Source organism: Tupaia chinensis, unplaced genomic scaffold (assembly GCF_000334495.1).
Source record: "Tupaia chinensis unplaced genomic scaffold, TupChi_1.0 Scaffold143616_1, whole genome shotgun sequence".
Classification (NCBI taxonomy): domain Eukaryota; kingdom Metazoa; phylum Chordata; class Mammalia; order Scandentia; family Tupaiidae; genus Tupaia; species Tupaia belangeri.
The window spans coordinates 382,918-403,224 of record NW_006203464.1 but is presented as its reverse complement, the minus strand read 5'-3'; the positions used below and the strand labels follow the sequence as shown (position 1 = coordinate 403,224).

At 40.0% G+C, this 20,307-nt stretch overlaps 1 protein-coding gene across 2 annotated transcripts in view; it reads right to left on the bottom strand.

The window, feature by feature from the left end:
* Nucleotides 1-98: 98 nt before the first annotated feature.
* The window catches only part of NTRK3 (neurotrophic receptor tyrosine kinase 3), a 359,566-nt gene continuing 339,357 nt past the window's right edge, over nucleotides 99-20,307 (bottom strand). Inside the window, exons 15-17 of one of the 2 annotated variants that reach the window (XM_006164381.2) lie at nucleotides 11,981-12,022; nucleotides 5,385-5,543; nucleotides 99-459 (exon numbers count right to left, since the gene is read on the bottom strand). In XM_006164381.2, coding sequence (XP_006164443.2) covers nucleotides 274-459; nucleotides 5,385-5,543; nucleotides 11,981-12,022 — 387 coding nt within the window. In that variant the 3' untranslated portion in view covers nucleotides 99-273. The remainder of the gene's footprint in view (nucleotides 460-5,384; nucleotides 5,544-11,980; nucleotides 12,023-20,307) is intronic. The other variant, XM_027766658.1, reaches the window with a different exon arrangement.

Genomic DNA, 20,307 nt, shown 5'->3' with positions numbered 1-20,307 from the left:
TCTGTCTATAGATATATATAGATAGTTAGATATATAAATATATATATATATATATGTATATATGCCAAACTGCCTTACAGGGATTTTTTTTTTCCTTTCTTTTTTTTTTCTTTTTTCCTTTTTCAGTGTTGTATGTGTAGCAGGCACTTGAGTTTATATGAAGATGTTTGCTTCAGTCAAGGATGGAGGAAAGGGGTGGTGAAGTGGTAAAGGAACATGTGAGGCAAGGAGAGAGGAGGCAACAGAGTATGAATTCTTGACCACCAGCCACCACTAGCCGAGAATGTCCAGGTAGATTGGAGTGGCCTTCCCCAAAGCATGGAGGATCTTGTAGATCTCCTTGATGTTCAATCGCTGCTGTGGTTCTCTCTGCCAGCACCCCAGCATGACGTCATATACCTCCTTGGGACAGACCCGGGGCCGCTCCAAAACTCGACCTTGGGTAATGCACTCAATGACCTGAAAGAGTGAGGAGAAAAGGAAGTTACATTCAAAACTGAATGTTTTCCCTGTGGCTCTTACTTAGCAAAAGGCATTGACTTCATTGATTAGCTTCCTTGCAGAGAGGAGAGATTCATAGCACAGGCTGAAGGCTGGGCTGGAGACAACACTGATGTCCTTGTCTGTCCTGGGCATAGGTTATACAGTCAGTGAACACTACAGCCTGGGGGAGCTGCCCTTTTGTCCTTCACCTCTCAAGCCAGGCCCACAGTGATCATGGACTCTCCATCCACACTTTTCCCTTCACTTACTCTTCTTCTGTGATTCTGAATCTCCTCTGGATAACTGACTGACCTGTCTTCATATTCCACTTGGCGGTGGAGATTGGCTTCTGATCTGTCCCTCTTCTTCTTAGGAGCCTGCATGACTTTGAAACTTGCTTGAAGGAGCTCTGTATCATCTAGCCACTGCATCTTCATTTACCCCTCACTCCAACTTCCTGGCATGGCCCCTTTTCAGTCACTGCCTCTGTGTATTCCATCAGCCTTGCTGTTGAATCATTATATAGAACCATTCTCAGGGAGGCCCATCCTCTTGTGCTCTTTGCACTGAGCTGTGTAGCTGTTTCTCTTAAAGTCTGTAACACTAACTGCTTGATTCTGGACCATCCACTAGATATCCACTGTGAGTCAGTTTAGCTTCACAAGATCTCAAGCGCCTCACCAGTAAGACAGAGATCAAATGTATGCTTTAATCATCTTTTAGGAGTGTCCCAAGAACCAAATAAGACCAATGAGAGGGGCTCTATGACCCAACATACTGAAGGGGGTCATAAGAAACAGGAGGAAGGAAAAAAAATAATGTATGGCTAGACCTACTCCAGCAGGCCGCTTTAGGATCAAATTTGTAATTTGTAGTTATAGTTCCAATTCCTCAAAGGCATTTTATAAAAATTATTTTTATTTGCTATAGTGTACATGCACTTGCCAGAGAGACATAGATAAGAGAATGACAGAGAGGGAAAGTGAGAAAGCATCCCCCAGGAGGGATAACCACTGCAATCCCTTCACAGTTCTCCTCTTGGGATTCTGGACATGCACGCTCACCACCCTAGCATGTTTTTCAAGCCACTGGTCTGAGGATTTGAACCGTGCAGCCAGTCATGTGGGATCCAACTACCTTAACCATCATACCCCCAGGATGGCCTGGCATATTTAAAATTGACATTGAATATGTGCATTTTCAAGGTTTCAACTTTCAGTTTTCGGGTTAGTTTTCACTCCTAATCTATCAGTGCGTGATTTTTAAGCATATTACTTACCCCCGAGTTCCGTTTCTGCATTTCAAGATTGGAAATAGTTATAAAAACCCACAGAACAATTTCTATTTTGACAGTTGGAAAAAAAAGTCATTTCCCTTGCATAAATTCATTAATCTATGTTTGGTTGGACAAAATAATGGCCTTTTCTTTGTCTTTATCTCCCTGTGCTGTCCAACAGTGTCTTGGTATTGCCTCAGGTCACTCTACCCTAGGATGGCCTTTCAGACCATCCCTGTGTCCACACTCTCCTGGTCATATCACTCTACAGTCTCTGATAACCCACTAGGTTCCCCTCTTTGACAGAATGCTGGGGTTTTAGTTGCTTAAATTCTCAGTCATACCAGAGTTCCAATTCCACCATTGTTCCCTTCACTTCCATGAAAAGGATCCAGTTCAAACTGTAGAAGCAGCTGCTAAAGCTATGATCTAAAGCATTCAGCGGTGTCTCTATCAATGTGGGACTCTCCAGGTTACCAATGTTCATGGAAACCTCCAAACAGTGACTGCTAGTACTCACCTGTTGCGATAAGTGGAGGGAGAGGTGGCGAGGGGCAGGAAGCCTGGCTTCAAGGCAGCGCTTCACCAAGCAGTCTTAGAAGAAATAAAATCACCCTCTAGCTGCTATGGTTTGGGTAATGGTTTGCCCCAAGAAGACTCATGTTTTGGGGATTTTGGTCCCCTGTGTAACAAGGTTGAGTGGTAGATCTTTAAGAGATGAGGCCTACTAAGCATTGGATCAATGCTCTCCTGAATGGATGACTGCTGTCTTGAGTGAATTCTGGCTCTCATGGGAAGGAGTTAATTCTCTCAAGCACAGTTATTAAAAGAAGATGGCTGCTCCCATGACTTCCTCTTGCATGCCCCTGCCACCCTGTCTGCCTCTGTTTGCCATGTTGTTACATAGCCAGCCTGACGCAAGGCTCACACGTTGGGATTTTTTCAGACATCAGACTCATAGGTAGAAAAAAATAATAATAATTCAGCCAGTTTCAGGTATTTCTGTAACCAACCTAATAGCAGAGTAAGACAGCTATGATGGGTCAGCTCAAGGATCCAAGATAAGTCTTTTGCTGAAGCCAATAGTACCATCAGCCCAGAATCTCTCTCTCTCTCTTTAATTTTTTTGTTCTAGGGCAAATGTGCTTGCTGAAGAGACAGACACAAAGACAGAAAGTGAGAAATCACACCCTAGGGAGGATGGTCATGCTGCAATCCCTTCTCCTCCATTCTCCTCTCAAAATTTTGGGCACACACACACACACACACACATATGCCTGGTATGAGTTTTAAGCTACCAGGTCCAAGACTCAAACTGCAGTCAACCATGTGACAGTCCAGCAATATAACCACTATGCTATTGGATAGTCCTGAGTCTCTTTACTGGGGCTATGAAATCACATACAAGCTGTGTTCAGATATAGGTGTGTGTGTGTGTGTGTGTGTGTGTGTGTGTGTGTGCGCGCATGCACGTGCACATGTGCACAGGCAAGTCTGTATACACATGTGTGAGTCCTACTCCCAGAAACTCAGTAACAATTTTTAATTTGCTACAGGATGTATGCACTTACCAGAGAAAGACAGGGTGGAGAGGAGTAATAAAGTACACCCTCCCCATGGGGGATGGCCATGTCACAATCTTTTCTTCTCCATTCTCCTCTCTAGATTTTGGGCACACATGCACAGGCAACTGATGTGTTTTTCAAGCTCCCAGGTCCTGGACTCAAACCACATAGCTATCTTGAGGGGTCCAGCCACCTTAACTACCACACTACTGGCTGGATCCACAGTGACAAGTTTTTAAATCACCCTAACCAATGGGTTCGGAGGTACACTCTTTCATCATTTTAAAAGGTTGTTAATATTTTTTGTCCTTCATTGGCAAATGTGGTCAGGTCCCATTGAGCTTATGAATAGTGAGCTATTACAGCATTAAAGAGGTGTCTCCTTTCCTCTCTTTGAAATTCACTAAATTAAGTGGTCAAGTCTTAAGAGAGAAGAGATGAACACAGCTTCCGAGAAGGAAGTTCTTTTGAATAGTCACCTAAGATTACAACAGTAAAAGGTCTTTGTGTTTATATTTTCCCAGAAAAGAGAAAACCATAAAAAGAATTGCAATATTTTATACGTCTGCTGGGTTGCGAGACTGAGCATTGTATTGTCTACAGACTGGACCAAATTCCCTTCAGCAACTTGACTCTGGCCCACACGTAACTGAGAAGAATCTTGATGGGCCTTGGAGACAAGAAAATCACGGACCATGGGCTCAGTCTTTCTCCCTGTCTGGGAGGTTCTCATCTGAAACCCAGCCTGCACAGTCCAGGACCCCAAGCAGCACCTCTTCCTTAGTTCTGAATCTCAACAAATGTTTTTGTGAAAATTAGAGTTGACATAGCTAAAGTGCTTAGAAAAATGCCTGGTACTTGGGAAAAATGGGTGGCGTGTTGATTAAGGTACCGGCCTCCCATGTGGCTGACCCGGTTTGAGTCCCGGACCTGGCAGCTTAAAACTCAGGCTAGGCACATGTGCATGTGTGTTCAAAATCCCAAGAGGAGAATGGAAGAGAAGGGACTAAGGCATGCGAGGGAGATGGTTTCACACACTCTCTTTCTCTCTGGTGCACACCTGCCCTAAGGCCACAAAGCAAAACAAAACAAAAACTATTAAAAAATGCCTGGTACTAAATGTTAACTGTTACTAAAAATTGGTTTATATGTATTTAAAAGTTATTATAATAAATTAAAATGATAAAACTATATGTTTATCACTATGTTTGCTTTTTTTGGGGAGGCGGGGAGGTTTTGGCTATAGGGCGTGTGCGCTCGCCAGACAGAGAGAAACATAGAGACAGAAAGCGAGAAATCACCCCCCAGGGGGGATGGTCGCACCACAATCCCTTCTCCTCCATTCTCCTCTCGGGATCTTGGGCACGCACGCACACGCGCTCGGTGTGAGTTTTAAGCCACCGGGTCCGGGATGCGAACCGCAGTCGACTACATGGGAGTCCAGTGACATAGCCATTACGCTAACTGCTGGTTCCCCCACTATGTTTGCTTTTGATAAATTCATTTTATGCCTTGAAGTCCACTCATATTTCTATTAATAAAGTGAAATTGGCCTTCCTCATTCACGGTACATCCCTGAACTTGTCATATCTAAAACCGTCGGGGATCCAGATTATTTGGGCATCCTATGTCCTAGGTGTTTCCACAAGATGACCCAACTGAAAACCTCATAGTCGTTCTTTGTTTTCATTTGCTATCTTAGTGAAACAGCTGAAATGGTTAAGTGTAGTAGGACAAACAGAACTGCAATTTGCATCTTAATTTAGACACCAGATTTTATGCCCTTTTGACAATTACTGGGTCATCGGAAAAGTCATGACCTATCTTTCTATGTTTGTCTATGCAACACTGCGCAGTGACTTTTCCAACAACCCAATATAGCCTATTTCCTAAAGCTATATATGTATTTCCTACTAAAAAGGTCCCCTCTGTTGTTTATGCTCCTACTCACTCCACTGGTCCCAAAGTTCACCTCATGTTTTATGCCCGATGCCCAAGTCTTGAGAGCGCTCTGATCAGCCTTTCTCAAAATCAAGATGCCTGTAGGCCCCCTTCCTTACCTCTGTGTTTGAGAGCTGGAACCATGGCTGCTTCCCGTAGGTGAAGATCTCCCAAAGGATCACCCCGAAGCTCCACACGTCACTCTCCGTAGTAAACTTCCGGTACATGATGCTTTCTGGGGGCATCCAACGAATTGGGAGCATGGTGTGTCCTCCCACCTAAAAGAGGTCAAGACAGGCACACAGGATGACCAGATGGCCAGAATGAGTCACATCTGTCTGCACTCTTCATAGGTAGATGCATTCTAGAGGCACTGTATTCGAAGACAGCCACAACTTTGTGCAACTTGTATCAGCGGGGGGATGGAGACACTGACACAGAGACCTACAGTACCGGAAGCATCTACAGTAGCGGCTGGAGATAACACAGGAGGGAAGGTAGTTTTCCTGACACTAGGTGTGAAGAAAGATCAAAGGTGACCTTTGAAGTGGAAGAAAAGACTCAAAATCTGGCATTACAGTAACATCTAACCTTCCCAGGAGTTCCAGAGGGAAGCCAGTAGAATTGCTGAATGAGCCTCCAATTACCAGAGTAATTGCAGGCATTGGGTCAGAACCCTTGGCCAAGATGGTGAAGGCTTGCTTAGTCCCTGTCCATCTGATCTGGACAGTTAGGACTTCAGCTTCTCCATCAGTCCTGAATGTCTCAGCAGAATTTAGGACTCAGTGTTTCAAGAGAAGGAGATAAAGAAATTCCAAAAGTATGGAAGACCATGTGCTAATAAGAAGTCAGGTGGACAGAGAGAATTCATGATAGTTTCTAGTAAGATCTCAAAGGCCAGGAAGGAGAGTCTTTTTTTTTTTAAAGACACTTCTGTAGGTCTACTGATCTAAAAGTCAAGGTCAAGGGGAAGTGACTTACAAGGGCAGACACAGAGGGAGCCCTTTTCTGGAGACGAACATTAAGAAACTCCTCACTGTCTAGCAGGTTTGAGGTATTAGCATAAGTGGAAGAAAATTCACCGCATGTTTTAAAACTCAGAAACTAAGTGCATCCTTAGTACATAGCACTTCAGCAATGGGAACTTTTGGTTGATTCATGGAAAAAGTGGTCTCTAAATATGTCCTCACGAACAAGGACATTACTCTGAAGTTCTCTTTTTCTAGGGTCCAGGTGGGATAATAATCATAATCATAAACACTTATGAAAAAAGGACTTGTCGGGAGATGGGCAATCTTATTGCAAAAAGAGAAACTATGCTTTTTTTTTTTTTATAGGTTTTTGCTATAGGGCGCGTACGCTCGTCAGAAAGACAGAGAGAGACAAAGACAGAAAGTGACAAATCATCCCCCAGGGGGGATGGTCTTGCCACAGTCCCTTCTCCTCCATTCTCCTCTTGGGATCTTGGGCATGCACGCACATGCACCCGGCATGAGTTTAAGCCACCAAGTCTGAGACTCGAACCATGGTCAACTACATGGGAGTCCAACGACATAGCCATTACGCCAACTGCTGGTCCCAAAAGAGAAACTATGTTTGCCTTACCCACTCAAAATAGTTTAGCAGCTACATGATCAGATGGATCTTCAGGAAAAGCATTAGGTTGTCAGGAAAGTCATGATGCATTTTTCCATAGTAAGACAAAGAAAAATATGTCATGACCTTCCCCATGACCTAATATTTTCACCCTGGGATTTTATCATCAGGATAGCTCTACGTCAAGTGCAGAGACAACTGAAGATACCTGCCTCAGGAGAGCAAAGATTCAGGAAGTTTACGCCTTACAGCCTTTCAGGAACAAGCAAAGTTTACTCTAAGACTTTCTCTAGAAAAGCAGGAGTAACACAGGACGTACAATGAGATGGAGCGTAACAAACAATGCAGAGCAAATATGCCACAAAAATGCAATTTAAATTTCAATAGCGGTTGCAAATTTGGCACTAAAAGGTAATACAATTACTGATAAAGGCTTTCTGTAAAACAGAAGCACAAAATAATTAATTCCAATAATGCTAAAAGTCCTACCATAGCTACTAACATACTCATAATTTCTACCATAATTGCATAGAAAAGTAGATACAGAAATAATTAAAAACATCGTGAAGTCTTTATTTTAAAAAAGGAGAGAAAGGCACTTACAGTGACCAACTATTGATTATAACAGTTTAAATTTAAATATGCTTACTGAAATTTTAAAGCAGCTTCTAGAAGAACAAAAATAGTGCACACAGCTTCCAGATCAGTTTTAGGAAAATAGAACTAAAAATCTTTGAAAGATCACAAAAAGATGACAAGATAGGGGAGTGAGATTGTACTGAATAGAAAGGCAGCTCCACAGTCTGGCAGTTATGGGAGCCAGGTCCCACATGGCCTATTGCGTGGTTCGAGTTCTGGGCTGACCAAGTGGTTCGTGTCCCAGACTCTGAAACTTGAGAAACACTCTGGCACATGTGCATGCATGCCCAAAATCCCAAAAGGAGGGAGAGATGGAGAAGGGGTTGCAGTGTGACCACTTCACATGGAGGGGACTTTCTGCTCTCTCTCTCTCTGATGAGCACATGTGCCCTCCAGCAAAAACAAAACAAAACAAAACAGAACACACAGACACACACACAAATTTTTTAAAAATACCACTACAGGCAAAAAAAAAAAAAATACAAATGAGTTATAATATCTTTTAATGGAGAGAAAAGTTTATGTTAAAAAAATTCAGATGCATGTTATTTCAAAAAAAACTTATCTAAAACAAAATAACAGAAAATACTAAAAGAATATTAAATGAAAGGATGCAAAAAATAAACAATAAAGGAAAATATAATGGGCCTACATATGTATGTGCAGGTATAGACAGACATATATATGTCTATTATTATATTGTATTATATTTTATATTATTTCATATGTATTTATATAAACAAAAGAATTCAGAATGACCAAAACTAAATGGATCCTTATATATATATCATATTTCATATTCTATCTGAAGATAGGAAAGTTTACAAATATGATAATCAAAAACTATAATGGTCCAATGACCATAACAGTAATATGTAAAATATATAGAGAAATTTACATAAAAACAGAATGTATACATAAAAAGTAAAAACAGGTTATCAATGAAAGAAAATTGACATGATTACCATATAATGAAAAACTAAAATACCTACTTCACATATTAAAAGTTAAAAAGAACAACATAAATTAAGATATGCTTTTAAAATACAAATAATGACTTTCAACTAACAGATGTAAGTGCTCCAGTTGTGTTTCTATTTTGGGTTCCTTAAAAAGTTATCCATTTTAATTACTTTAAAAACATTTATATAAACCAGTGACTATAGAACCTGAAAAGAAATCTAAAATTCCAAGAGAAAAAACTAGTATAAAGTAAAAATAAGAAACATTTTCTGTGTCGAATAAAATGATACAGAAATGAACAAAAGAATTTTTTTAAAACATCCTCTTTGAACTATGAAACTGCTTGATAAATAAAAATTTCAGGGGCCAGCAGGTGGCATGGTGGTTAAGGTGCTGGATACCCACACGGCTGGCCATAGTTCGAGTACTGAACCTGGTGGCTTGCTTTCTCGTTTCCCTTTTTCTCTCTCTCTCTGGTCAAATTAAATAATAATTATTATTGAATAATTCTTTAAAGAAAAAAAGAACAAATTTGAAAAAAATTAACTATTTATTATAATAAGAAATAAAGACCTGTTCATTGAAACTAATGGAATCTAGCTAAAGTAATTTTTGAGAAGAAAAATATAGCATATGAACATTTTAGAAGAGTTATTGGGCCGCCCAGATGGCATGGTGGTTAAGGCCTCTGGATCTCCCACATAGCCTACTGAGCAGATCGAGTCCCAGACCCTGGGGATTGAAAACACACTGGGTCCGTGTGCATGCGTGACCCAAAATCCCAAGAGAAGAAAAGAGAAGAAGGAATTGTGGTGTGGTCATGCACGGTGGAACATACTTTCTCTCTCCTTGTCTCTGGCAAGTGCATGTGCCCTATGGCAAAAAAAACTAAGTAAACGGTTATAATTAAATCAATTATAAGGATTCAATAACAAAGCTAGTCAAGGCCTACAAGAGATATGTCAAGAAAGCAAGAAGAAACAAGTCATATAAAATAAAATACATGCCAATTAAACAAGATAAAGCAAATTAAACAGGATAAAGCAAAACAAACACCTAAAAGAAAAACAAATACGAGATTTGATCAACACAGTCAATTGCTAATTCTTCCCAAAGTTATATAAAATAAACCTCTGTCAAGGTTTGTAAGGAACCTGAAGGACACAAATGTAACAAGGTAAACATATTTTAAAAACAGAGGGGCCAGCAGGTGGTGTTATGGTTAAGGGCGCTGGACCTCCATATGACTGACCACAGTTTGAGTCCTGGACCTGACGGCTACCTTTCTCTCTCTCTCTCTCTCCCTCTCCCTCTCTCTCTGTCTTCCTCTCTCCATCCCTCCCTCTTGGTCAAAATTAAATAAATAAATAAAGTTAAATAAAATAATACCGAAAAATATTTCAAAAATAAATTTGAAAATGTAGGTGTGATGATTAATTTAATACAACATATTAATGAAAAAAAGATAAAAGTAGAAAACATGAACACACAGACCATTGCAGTTTTTTAAAAATCTGTACATTAAAAAGATAAAAGGTCTTTGGGGCCAGCAGGTGGTGTAGTGGTTAAGGATGCTGGATTCCCACATGGCTGACCATGGTTCGATTCCTGGACCTGGCAGCTTGCTTTCTCACTTTGCCTCTCTCTCTCTCTTTTTCTCTTGCTCTGTTGCTCTGGTCAAATTAAAATAAGTAAATAAAGTTAAATAAAATAATTTTAAAAATAAATAAACAAAAGATAAAAGGTCCAAATAGTTTTTTTTTTCTTCTGCTTTATTGCCACAGGGTGTGTGCATTTGCCAGAGAGAGAGGAAAGAGACAGAGAGAGGGAAAGTCAGAAATCATCCCCCAGGTGGGATGACCACGCTGCAATCCCCCTCAAGATTCTGGACACCTGTGCAAACATGCCCCACATGATTTTCAAGCTTCTAGGTCTGGGACTCAAACTGCTATTGACCATGTGGGAATCCAGCACCTTAACTACCACTCCACCTGCTGGATCCCAGCATCCAGATAGTTTTGTAAATTACTGAGTTCTACTAATGTTTTCTGTCCAATCTATACTTTTCCAAAAAAGAAAAAAGAAAGAAACTTCCCCATACAACTCTCTATGGCTTGAAAGCCTCTGAGACAAAATAAGTCAAACTTGGCATATAACTGTAAATATAGAAATACAAAAATATAGGTATTTTATCCACATGTGTGTAAAACTATCTGTTAAGAGTATTGTCTCCAAATTTGCATAAAAGATATCAAATTGGCAATGTATAATACTACAAGAATTTCATATTATAATTCAATAAAGTTTATAACTAGAAATGTAAGAATGTCTCAGTCTTAGGAAATAGACTACTTAATTTATTTAATTAAGAAATAAAATATTGGGACCAGCAGGTGGCGTGGTGGTTAAGGTGCTGGACACTCCCACATGGCTGACCACAGTTCAAGTCCTGGACCTGATAGCTTGCTTCCTCACTTCCTTTCTCTCTCTCTCTCTCTCTCTCTCTCTGGTCAAATTAAAATAAATGAATGAATAAATAAAAATAAATCTTAAAAAAAAGACATAAAATGTTTTTTAAAAAGATCATTTTAAAAGATGCCCCAAATTTCCAATACTGTTTTCTGACTAAAAAGCCTTCATGCATTAATAATACAAGGTAATTATTTTATTTAACACACTAGATATCATGTTTATTGATAAAATATTAAACACTGCCATTATGCTACCTGGTTCAGTGTTACCAGATATTATATAATATTGGTTCAGAAAGTCCTAGCCAATGAAATAAAGCAAAATTTTAAAATGGAATAGGAATCCTGAAAAAGAAGGGTCAAAGCTGCCTAACATCAGCATACAATATGACTATTTGAGATAATTCAGTAAAGAAGCAATTAAAAGCATTATGTGGTTTAGTAAACTGCCCAGATACAAGAGTAACACATCAAAAGCAAACTGTTCTCACACACCAGTGGCAATTAACTTAAAGTACAATAAAAAATAAAATTATCTGTACATAACAATAAACATGTTTTAAAATTCTGGGCATAAACTTTAGCAAGAAAAAAAAGTGCTGAAAAATATAAAAGAAGATCTCAATAGACAATTGGGCCATTTCCTGAGATGTGAAGACCTTATCATAATTCTCGCATTTCTTCCTAAAATTACATAAAAATTCAATATAATCTAAATGAAAACTCCAATGGGAGCTGTATGAAAATTGACGTGACTCTAAAAGTCATCTAGAGTAGGAAATAATTGATAAAAAAAAAAGTATACTTGAAATAGAACAATGAGGGAGATTTGCTCTATCAGATGACAAAACACTTTATCAAGCTACAGTAATGAACACACTGTGTTATTAGCATAGGGATAGACAAATTTATTAATGGAACAAAATAGAGAGTCCAAAGCAGACCCATATATAAATATTAGAATTTAATATATGAAATGATGGGTTAGTAATTAGTGTTGGGACAATGAACTATTCATTTAAAAAAAAATATGCTTAGATACCTACCTCACACCATATACAAAAATCATTTCCAGATGGATTAAAGAGCTAAACATAGAAAACAAAACAATAATAATATTAGAAGAAAACTTAGAAACGTATTTGTATAACCTCAGGAGAGGAAGGCCTTCCTAAATAAGACACATGTTCAAAAAGCCAGAAAGGATAAGATTTAGAGATATAATTTACAAAAATTAAATACCTTGCATGGCAAAAGACGAAATAAGCATAGTTACAAGACAAATGGCAGAAAACACTTGCAATAAATGTAACAGGCAAAGAATTTTAATACAAAATGCTCCTTTAAATTAGTTACAAAAGGGAACTCAACAGAAAAATAAGTAAAAGATTAGCACAGAAGATCCACAAAAGAGCTACAGATGGCCACAAACATATGAAGAGATGCAAATTAAAACAACAAGAAGACAGACACATTCTCGAATGTTATTTGCAAACGTTGAAAAAGATTGATTCTATCCGGTGTTTGAAAAGGTGTGAGGGAAATTTTTTTGAAAGAGTTATTCTCAAAAGCCACTGGTGAGATTGGGACAGCCCTTCCTAAGGGGCGCCTGACAGAGTCTGTTCTCACTCAGGATGCAAGTGCTTTTGAACCCAGCAATTTTACTTCTAGAAGTCTTAGAAAAAAGTATTCGTTCTCACAGACAAAAATATTTCATGAAGACATTTATTTTATTATTTCCAAGGACAAAAGTGTTCATAATTAAAGGTATATGCAGTAATTATAAGGAATATAGTCAAACTATGTGTACCGGTATGTAAATTGGTCTGGGATATATTAAATGACACTGAGAAATACAGCATTGTCATTCATGTAAAAATGTGTCTACAGATAAATATGTACTGACACAGAAACTTTATAAACGCAAAGCAAGAAGTCTTTCTAGGAAGTTAGTAAAACAGGGTTTTCCTCTAAAGACGCAATTGAGAGTAAGTGATAACCAAAGAGAAATCCTGCTTTTTATTAGATGTATTTCTATGCTGTCTGAATTTTTTTTTTTTAAGAGGTTTTTGTTATAGGGAGCATGCACTCGCCAGAGAGTCAGAAAGCAAGAAATCACTCCCCGGAGGAGGATGGCCACACCACAATCCCTTCTCCATCCTCTTCTCAGGATTTTGGGCATGTACGTACACGTGCCTGTGATTTTAAGGCACCGGGTCCAGGACTCAAACTGCGGTCAACCTCGTGGAATCCAGTGATGTAACCATTACGTCATCTGCTGATCCCTGTTGTTTGAAATGTTATGATCGTCTACCACATTTTAAAAATTTAAAATAATAAAAGGAAACAAAGAAACACATGAGTGAAAGGAAACCTGTGGGCCTAGTTTAAATTCTGTATTAGACCAGCAGGTGGTATAGTAGTTAAGGCGCTGGTCTCCCACGTGGTCTACTGTGGTCCGAGTCCCAGACCAAGCAGCTTCAAACTCATGTCAGGCATATGTGCATGCATGCCCAAACCATGAGAGGAGGATGGAGGAGAAAGGATTGCAGTGTGTCCATTTCCCCCTGGGGGGTTATTTCTCGCTTTCTGTCTGTTTTTCTTTCTCTGTCTCTCTAGCAAGTACATGTGCACTACAACAAAAAATCTCTTAAAAAAATAAAGTCGAGATCAGATCATTCTTTAAGAAAAACTATGTGTATAATAGAATATGGTAGTATAGTTCATTATCACCTGGTTTCTTTTTTTTTGGGGGGGGGAGAGATTTACACTGTAGGGCGCGTGCGCTCGCCAGACAGACAGACAGAGACATAGAGACAGAAAGCGAGAAATCACCCCCCAGGGGGGATGGTCACGCCGCAATCCCTTCTCCTCCATTCTCCTCCCGGGATCTTGGGCACGCACGCACACGCGCCCGGTGTGAGTTTTAAGCCACCAGGTCCGGGACGTGAACTGCGGTCGACTACGTGGGAGTCCAGCGACATAGCCATTACGCTTACTGCTGGTTCCCATCACCTGGTTTCTTGATTTAAAAAAATTAAATCGGGAATACATGAACATTTATCTTAATAAAAATTTTACATTTTAATAATGGAGTCTTAAATAATGGAGTCTTGCAAATTGATGCTGATGTGTGTCTCACTGGATGACTTTATACACAGTCTGGAAGAGGTCTTCCAAATTACCATATCCAAATTTATGTTAAAAAAAAAAAACAGAGAAATTCAAGTGTGCTAAATGTTAACTGTGATGAACTTAAGCAGTTGGACAGAAAAGTATCAGGCAGTATTAACTGATCACAGAAGCCCCACTAAAGAGAATCTTATCCAGATTCTTACTGAGAGGCATCACCAATTTGGGTGAAGTTTATACTGTGTTCCTCCAGGGGTGGACAAAAAAATTTCCAGGGGCCTATGATATAATACAAGAACAGTAAATTGAAAGTCAGAAGCCCTGGGTTCTGATGTGACATTTCACAAGCATTTAACTTCTCTTAACCTCTTTGAACTTCAATTTCTATATCTTCAAAATAGAAGCTAAGTAGTTGCCCTGCACAAGGTGAGATTATGTATATAAAAACCCATTGAGTCTCGTTAAGTGCAGAGATAGAAACATAACTGCAATAACTTCACTGTGTGTATCTTTACATGCGGCTGGCAACATAGCTAATCTAATTTTCTAGAATTCCCTTAATTCCCACAAAAATCCATGGTGGTTTCCCTCCAGGGCTATCTACATCTTTCTTCCACACTGCAGAAACCTGTCTGGAAAAGTAATGGTCAAATCATTCCTAGGTAAAAAATTATTGATAAATATTCCCATGGTAAAGCCTAGTGAGACATAACCTAGTCAGAAATCATTTTCTTAATAAGATTAATACTAACTAATCAAGTGTAGGCCACTGGATGTTACCCACATCCCTTATCTAATTCTCTCTCCATTCCTGTGTGCTAGAAGCCTCTATTCTTATTTCACAGATGAAGATATGGTACCTCGCTCAAACGTTGCATGAGAAATACTAGTTAATGATCCAAGCTCTCAATGAGATACTTAAGGATTCGAAGGCTGAGCCTTGCAGCAAGAGAGAAAAAATAATGCACAAGAGAGTCCAGAAAATGATTCTAAAAGTAAAATAAGCACTTGGAAGGCAACAGAAATTTGGATTGCACTGGGAGGAAGCCCTCATGCCTACCTTTGAACATACCTTGCACTATCACAATCATCGCCTTCCTCTGCTCACACTCGCAAACCAATGGAATGGGGAGTAGAAAAATCTAGAAGGTTGGAAGCACCCATGAAGGACTTGGCTAGTGTTAGTCAAGGTGCTTGAGTTGTTTAGATGTCAGTTTGGAGGAATTCGGGGCTCATAACATCCTGGGACACACTCCCTGTTTTGGGCTCTTGTCACTAGACTTGGCCAGAATTCCTTGGGATCTTTGCACCTTCCTACTGCCATGCATGCTAATGCAAGCATGCAGTCCTACTGTGCTAAAGTCTGTTTCGCAGAAAAATGATCTCTCTTGGTATTGGGGATCAGTTTAGAGCAGAACAAGGGTGCCATTCATTGTGTCAATTAAATGTCCTTTATCCTCAGAGATTCAAAGTTGGGAGGCTATAGGTATTTGATCAACTTGGGCTTTAGGAGATCCAGCCCAAGGTCAACCTCCAATTATGGAAAATAAGTGAGTATTCCAAAATTTGGCCAGGCCAGGGAAATCCAGTCTCCGTGACCCTTGAACCTTCTCTCTTGAGTAGCTTCACAATGACACTCAGACCCTCATGGCAGGGCAGGCTCTAGACCCCTTTCCCACCAATATTTTACCAACTGCTTTCACTAATTTGCTTCATACGTCAGTAAAACTGCCAGTTAAAATGCAGGATGCCAGGTTAAATTTGAATTTCAGATGAACAACAAATTCTTTGTCATATAAATATGTTCCAAATATTTCATAGGGTAACGTGTACTAAAAAAGTGCTTTGTCTGAAATTCAAATTTTTTTAAATAATTATTTTATTTTTATTTTTATTTTTCTTATTCATTCATTTATTTTAATTTGACTAGACACACACACACACACACACACACACACACAGAGAGAGAGAGAGAGAGAGAGAGAGAGAAAGTGAGTAAGTAAGCCACCAGGTCCAGGACTTGAACAGTGGTCAGCCACGTGGGAGTGTCCAGCTCTTTAACCACCACGCCTCCTGCTGGTTCCCTGAAATTCAAATTTGATAGTGTTTTTGGTTGTTGTGGTGGTGGTTGTTGTTTAAGATTTTTGCCACAGGGCAAGTATGCTCACTGGAGGGAGATAGAGAGAGCGGGAAAGTGAGAAATCCCCCACTCTCTTGGGGGGAATGGCCATACTGCAATCCCTTCTCTACTTTCTTCTTCACATTTTGGGCATTCACACGCATGCACCTGGTGTGATTTCAAGCTGCCAAGTCTGGGACTGGAACTATAGTCGGCCATGTAGGAGTCCAATACTTTAACCACCATGCCACCTACTGGCCCCAATGTCTTGTATTTTTATTTGCTAAATGTGGTAACCCTAGATTTTAGACCCAGGTGGGAAGTTGAATCCTGCTCCAGAACATCCTTATAAAATCATGAGGTGTTTTCTCTTTTTAAAATTATTTAATTGTTATTTCATTTGCTATAGGGCATGTATGCTCACGAGAGAGAGAGAGAGAGAGAGAGAGAGAGAAAGAGAGCGAAAACGAGACACTAACTGTGGTCGGCCATATGGGAGTCCAGCACCTTAACTACCAGGTCTCTTGCTAGTCCCAAATTCATGGTGCTTTCTACGTGTGTTCCTGCTCTTTCTCTTCCTCCCTTTGCTCTTCATCTTGTTCTAAAAGAATTGCTGAGTTAGGTGCAGGATGCTCAGGAAAGCGTCCTTTAGCATCCCCCTGGGTTCACATAGACTCTTTTCTTCTCTTCTTATCAATATCTTCCTGGGGGTGAGTGTGGCAGACGGCGAGCACAGAAGCCACACATTTCCTCTGTACACAGCTCTGCTACCTGCTAGGTGAGGATCCCTGAGCAAATCGCTTGTCCTTCCTAAGACTCAGTGTTCTCATCTGAAAAATGGGACTATCGAGTGTAATTACCACCCAGGGCTGTTTGCCTGTAAGCACTTCGGTAAGCTTATGGTCTAATTCATTGCAAATTTAGGATTGCAAAGCTTTTACTTAACGACTTAGGTTTTATATTTGCATTTTTTCTCTTATGCCAAAATTGCTGCTTCCTAGAACATTAAAAATATAATTTGCTTAATCCCAATATGTGTTATATTAGAAGATCTTTATGCAGTAGAAGAGTTTCAAAATGAGAGTTCAAATATTACTACTAACAACAGGATAACTAAAAGCCACCTGATATCTTGGCAGATCTTCGCAGATCTTTCAGATAGAATATACTTCGTAGAGGCACACAGAGAACATCATTGTGTCTTAATATCATCTGAAACAATTCCTTCTATGCGGTGAAGCCACCAAGTTAATACAAAATTAGGCTTTTATTTGTTTCATTTTGCTTCTTATTTTTTAAGAGTTGTTTTGCCTTTTTTCTCCACCACTTTAATTAATGATGTAAAGACTGTTACATAGTGAGACAAGCAGATGGCATCCTGGCTACATTGGCGACTGTGGAAGTGGTTCAAGTCCTGGACCTGGTGGCCTAAAACTCATGCTGGGCACATGTATGTATGTGCCCAAAAGAATCCTAATAGAATGGAAGAGAAGAGATGGAGGCATAGTCATCCCCCCGGGGAGATGATATCTCATTTTCTCTGTCTCTCCGGCAAGCGCACATACCCCATAACAAAAATTTCTCTTAAAAAAAGAAAAAGAAAAAGAAAAATTACTATGTGGCTTTAAAATCAAAACTAAAAAACAAGGTACAGTCAACAAAAATCTAGCACCAAGCCTGTTCAGTCTTTTTACCCTATAGGTAACTATCTTGCTTCTAGTTTATTGTTCCATTATTTTTTACATAAGCAAACATAGATTTATATTCATTTTCCTCACTTTCTTAGGCCTTTTGGCTAACATCAAGCATAGGGAAAACTGTGATATACACATCATTTTGATCAAGTGCCTATTGCTGTGAGTTACCAATAATTGGAATGATAACTCAATCAACTACCTATTCTATTATCAATAATTGTAATAACTCAATCCCAAAACTCTTAGCATCCAGAAATGTAGCCACTGAACGTTAAAAATTAAATTTGAATCTTCATACATATTTTTGTCACAGTAAATTATGATAGAGTAGCCAATAAAAGGCTTTCAAGCATAAAAATATATTACATAAGTTAACTGGAATGAAAATATAAATTCAGGGAGAAAAAAAGAACCATGTAAAACTGACTGACTGAGAACGTATTCATGTGTTTAATAGATGATGAACCAAACTGCTCTGGTATTTAAAGTTCATTAGATACATTAAAGGAATGATGTATTTTTTTTAATGTCAATATTTACAATATCCTGGAAATGGCATCGTTTGCGATGACTTAAAATTATGTTGACAATTTTAGACGGCACTTTAAAATGTCCAAAGGCTATATTCGGTTTTACAAAATTCTTTTAGGGACATAAAAGTGTGAAAACCGCAGAGCTAGAGATGGAGGGTCTATTGCTGCAAAGTTTGGAGTTTTGGCTCTCTTATTATTCCACAAGGTTATTTCCTACCTATCCTCAGAACATCTGCTGTATAAGGGGAGGGAATAGAAAAGAGGGAAGTGGGACCAGCAGATGGTGTAGTGGTTATAGCACTGGACTCTCACGTGGCCGACCGTAGTTTGAGTCTTGGACCCAGAAGCTTGTAACTCAGGCTGGGTGTGTGTGCGTGCATGCCCAAAATCCCAAGAGGAGAATATGGAGAACGGATTGTAGCATGGCCATCACCCCTGGAGGATAATTATTCACTTTCTCTCTCTGTCTCTCTGTCTTCAAAGTCTAGGAAAAATCTCTCTATAAAAAGAAAAGAGGAGAGAAAGGACAGTGATGGGGGCCTGCCTAAAACCTCAAAGCTCCATTTTTTTTTTCATTCAAGCCCTCACTCAGTCTTGCCCTTGAGGCTAGGTATAAATGATCCATAGACGTATTAATAGATAGTGGAGGGACCAGAAGTTGGCATAATGGCTGTGTCGCTGGACTCCCATGTAGTTGACTGCGCTTCGAGTCCTGGACCCTGGTGGCTTAAACTCATGCCGGGCATGTGTGCATGTGTGCCCAAGATCCTGAGAGGAGAATGGAGGAGAAGGGACTGCGGTGTGGCCATCCCCCCCCACCCCCCGCCGGGGGTTGATTTCTCGCTTTCTGTCTGTCTCTCTCTATCTTTCCAGGGAGTGCACATGCCCTATAGCAAAAGAAAAAAAAAATCTTTAAAAATAAAAATAAAATAAGGCTGCTATTTCTAAGGCTTTGGTGTCTTCTATATATGTGCGGGAAAAACACAAAGCGAGCTGGCAGTTGGGGAGGGCAGGCCGTGTGGAGGGTTAAGTGCAGGAAGGGAGTACTTTGTCATTCTGGGAGATTTTGAAGCTGTCAGCAAAGCTAATCAACTGGCTTAGAGTGCAATCACTTACTTCTGCAGTCCTAGCGTCAGGACGCATTAGAAGAGGACTTTGGACTTGTCCTTCTCTATTTAGGCCATTTATTTCTAGAACTGTCCAAGGGGGGGTTTTACCAACTCATGTGATCCTGGCATGACAAGCCTGAGTCTGTATCTCTGTACACAGTGCGTGTGTGATGAACATACATGCATGTGTGTTCCTTTAAACATCTTCCCTCCTGGTGGATGGACGTGTGTACAGATCGTCTATGATGCCAGTACTGAGGCACGCCCATGTGTGAGAAATCCCGAAACCCTTTGGAACAAGAGTGAAAATGATCTGAAAGGATGCCGTGGTGGCCGCCGGGGTCATGTTCAAGAAGACTGCCAGCCCTAGCTGGGGATCCCCTCAGACAGATAGTCTATCCCTCCAATAGTTAGTCTACGTTCTCTCCAGAGGTCATCTGGATTCCTGGTGCAACTTTGGGGGAGCATGCCCGCCCGATGTCTGTACCACATTCAGCTTCCCAAATCCAACTTCCTCAGAATGCAGAGTTTGAAAGGAGAGATTCAGCACCCAAGCTGTAGCTCATGAACACACGGGGCTGCAAAGGGCCTTGGAAATTAGCGAGCCTGCCTCCAGACACGGAAACTTTAGAGGAGGGGCAGTGACCTGCCCAAGGTCTCTAAGAGTGGGTAACATGGGACATAAGTCCCATAGTTTTGTTCATGTGTGTTTGTTTTTATTTTGCAATAGGGCTCAGGTACTCACCAGAGACAGACAGAGAGGGATAAAGAGAAAGAGAGAGG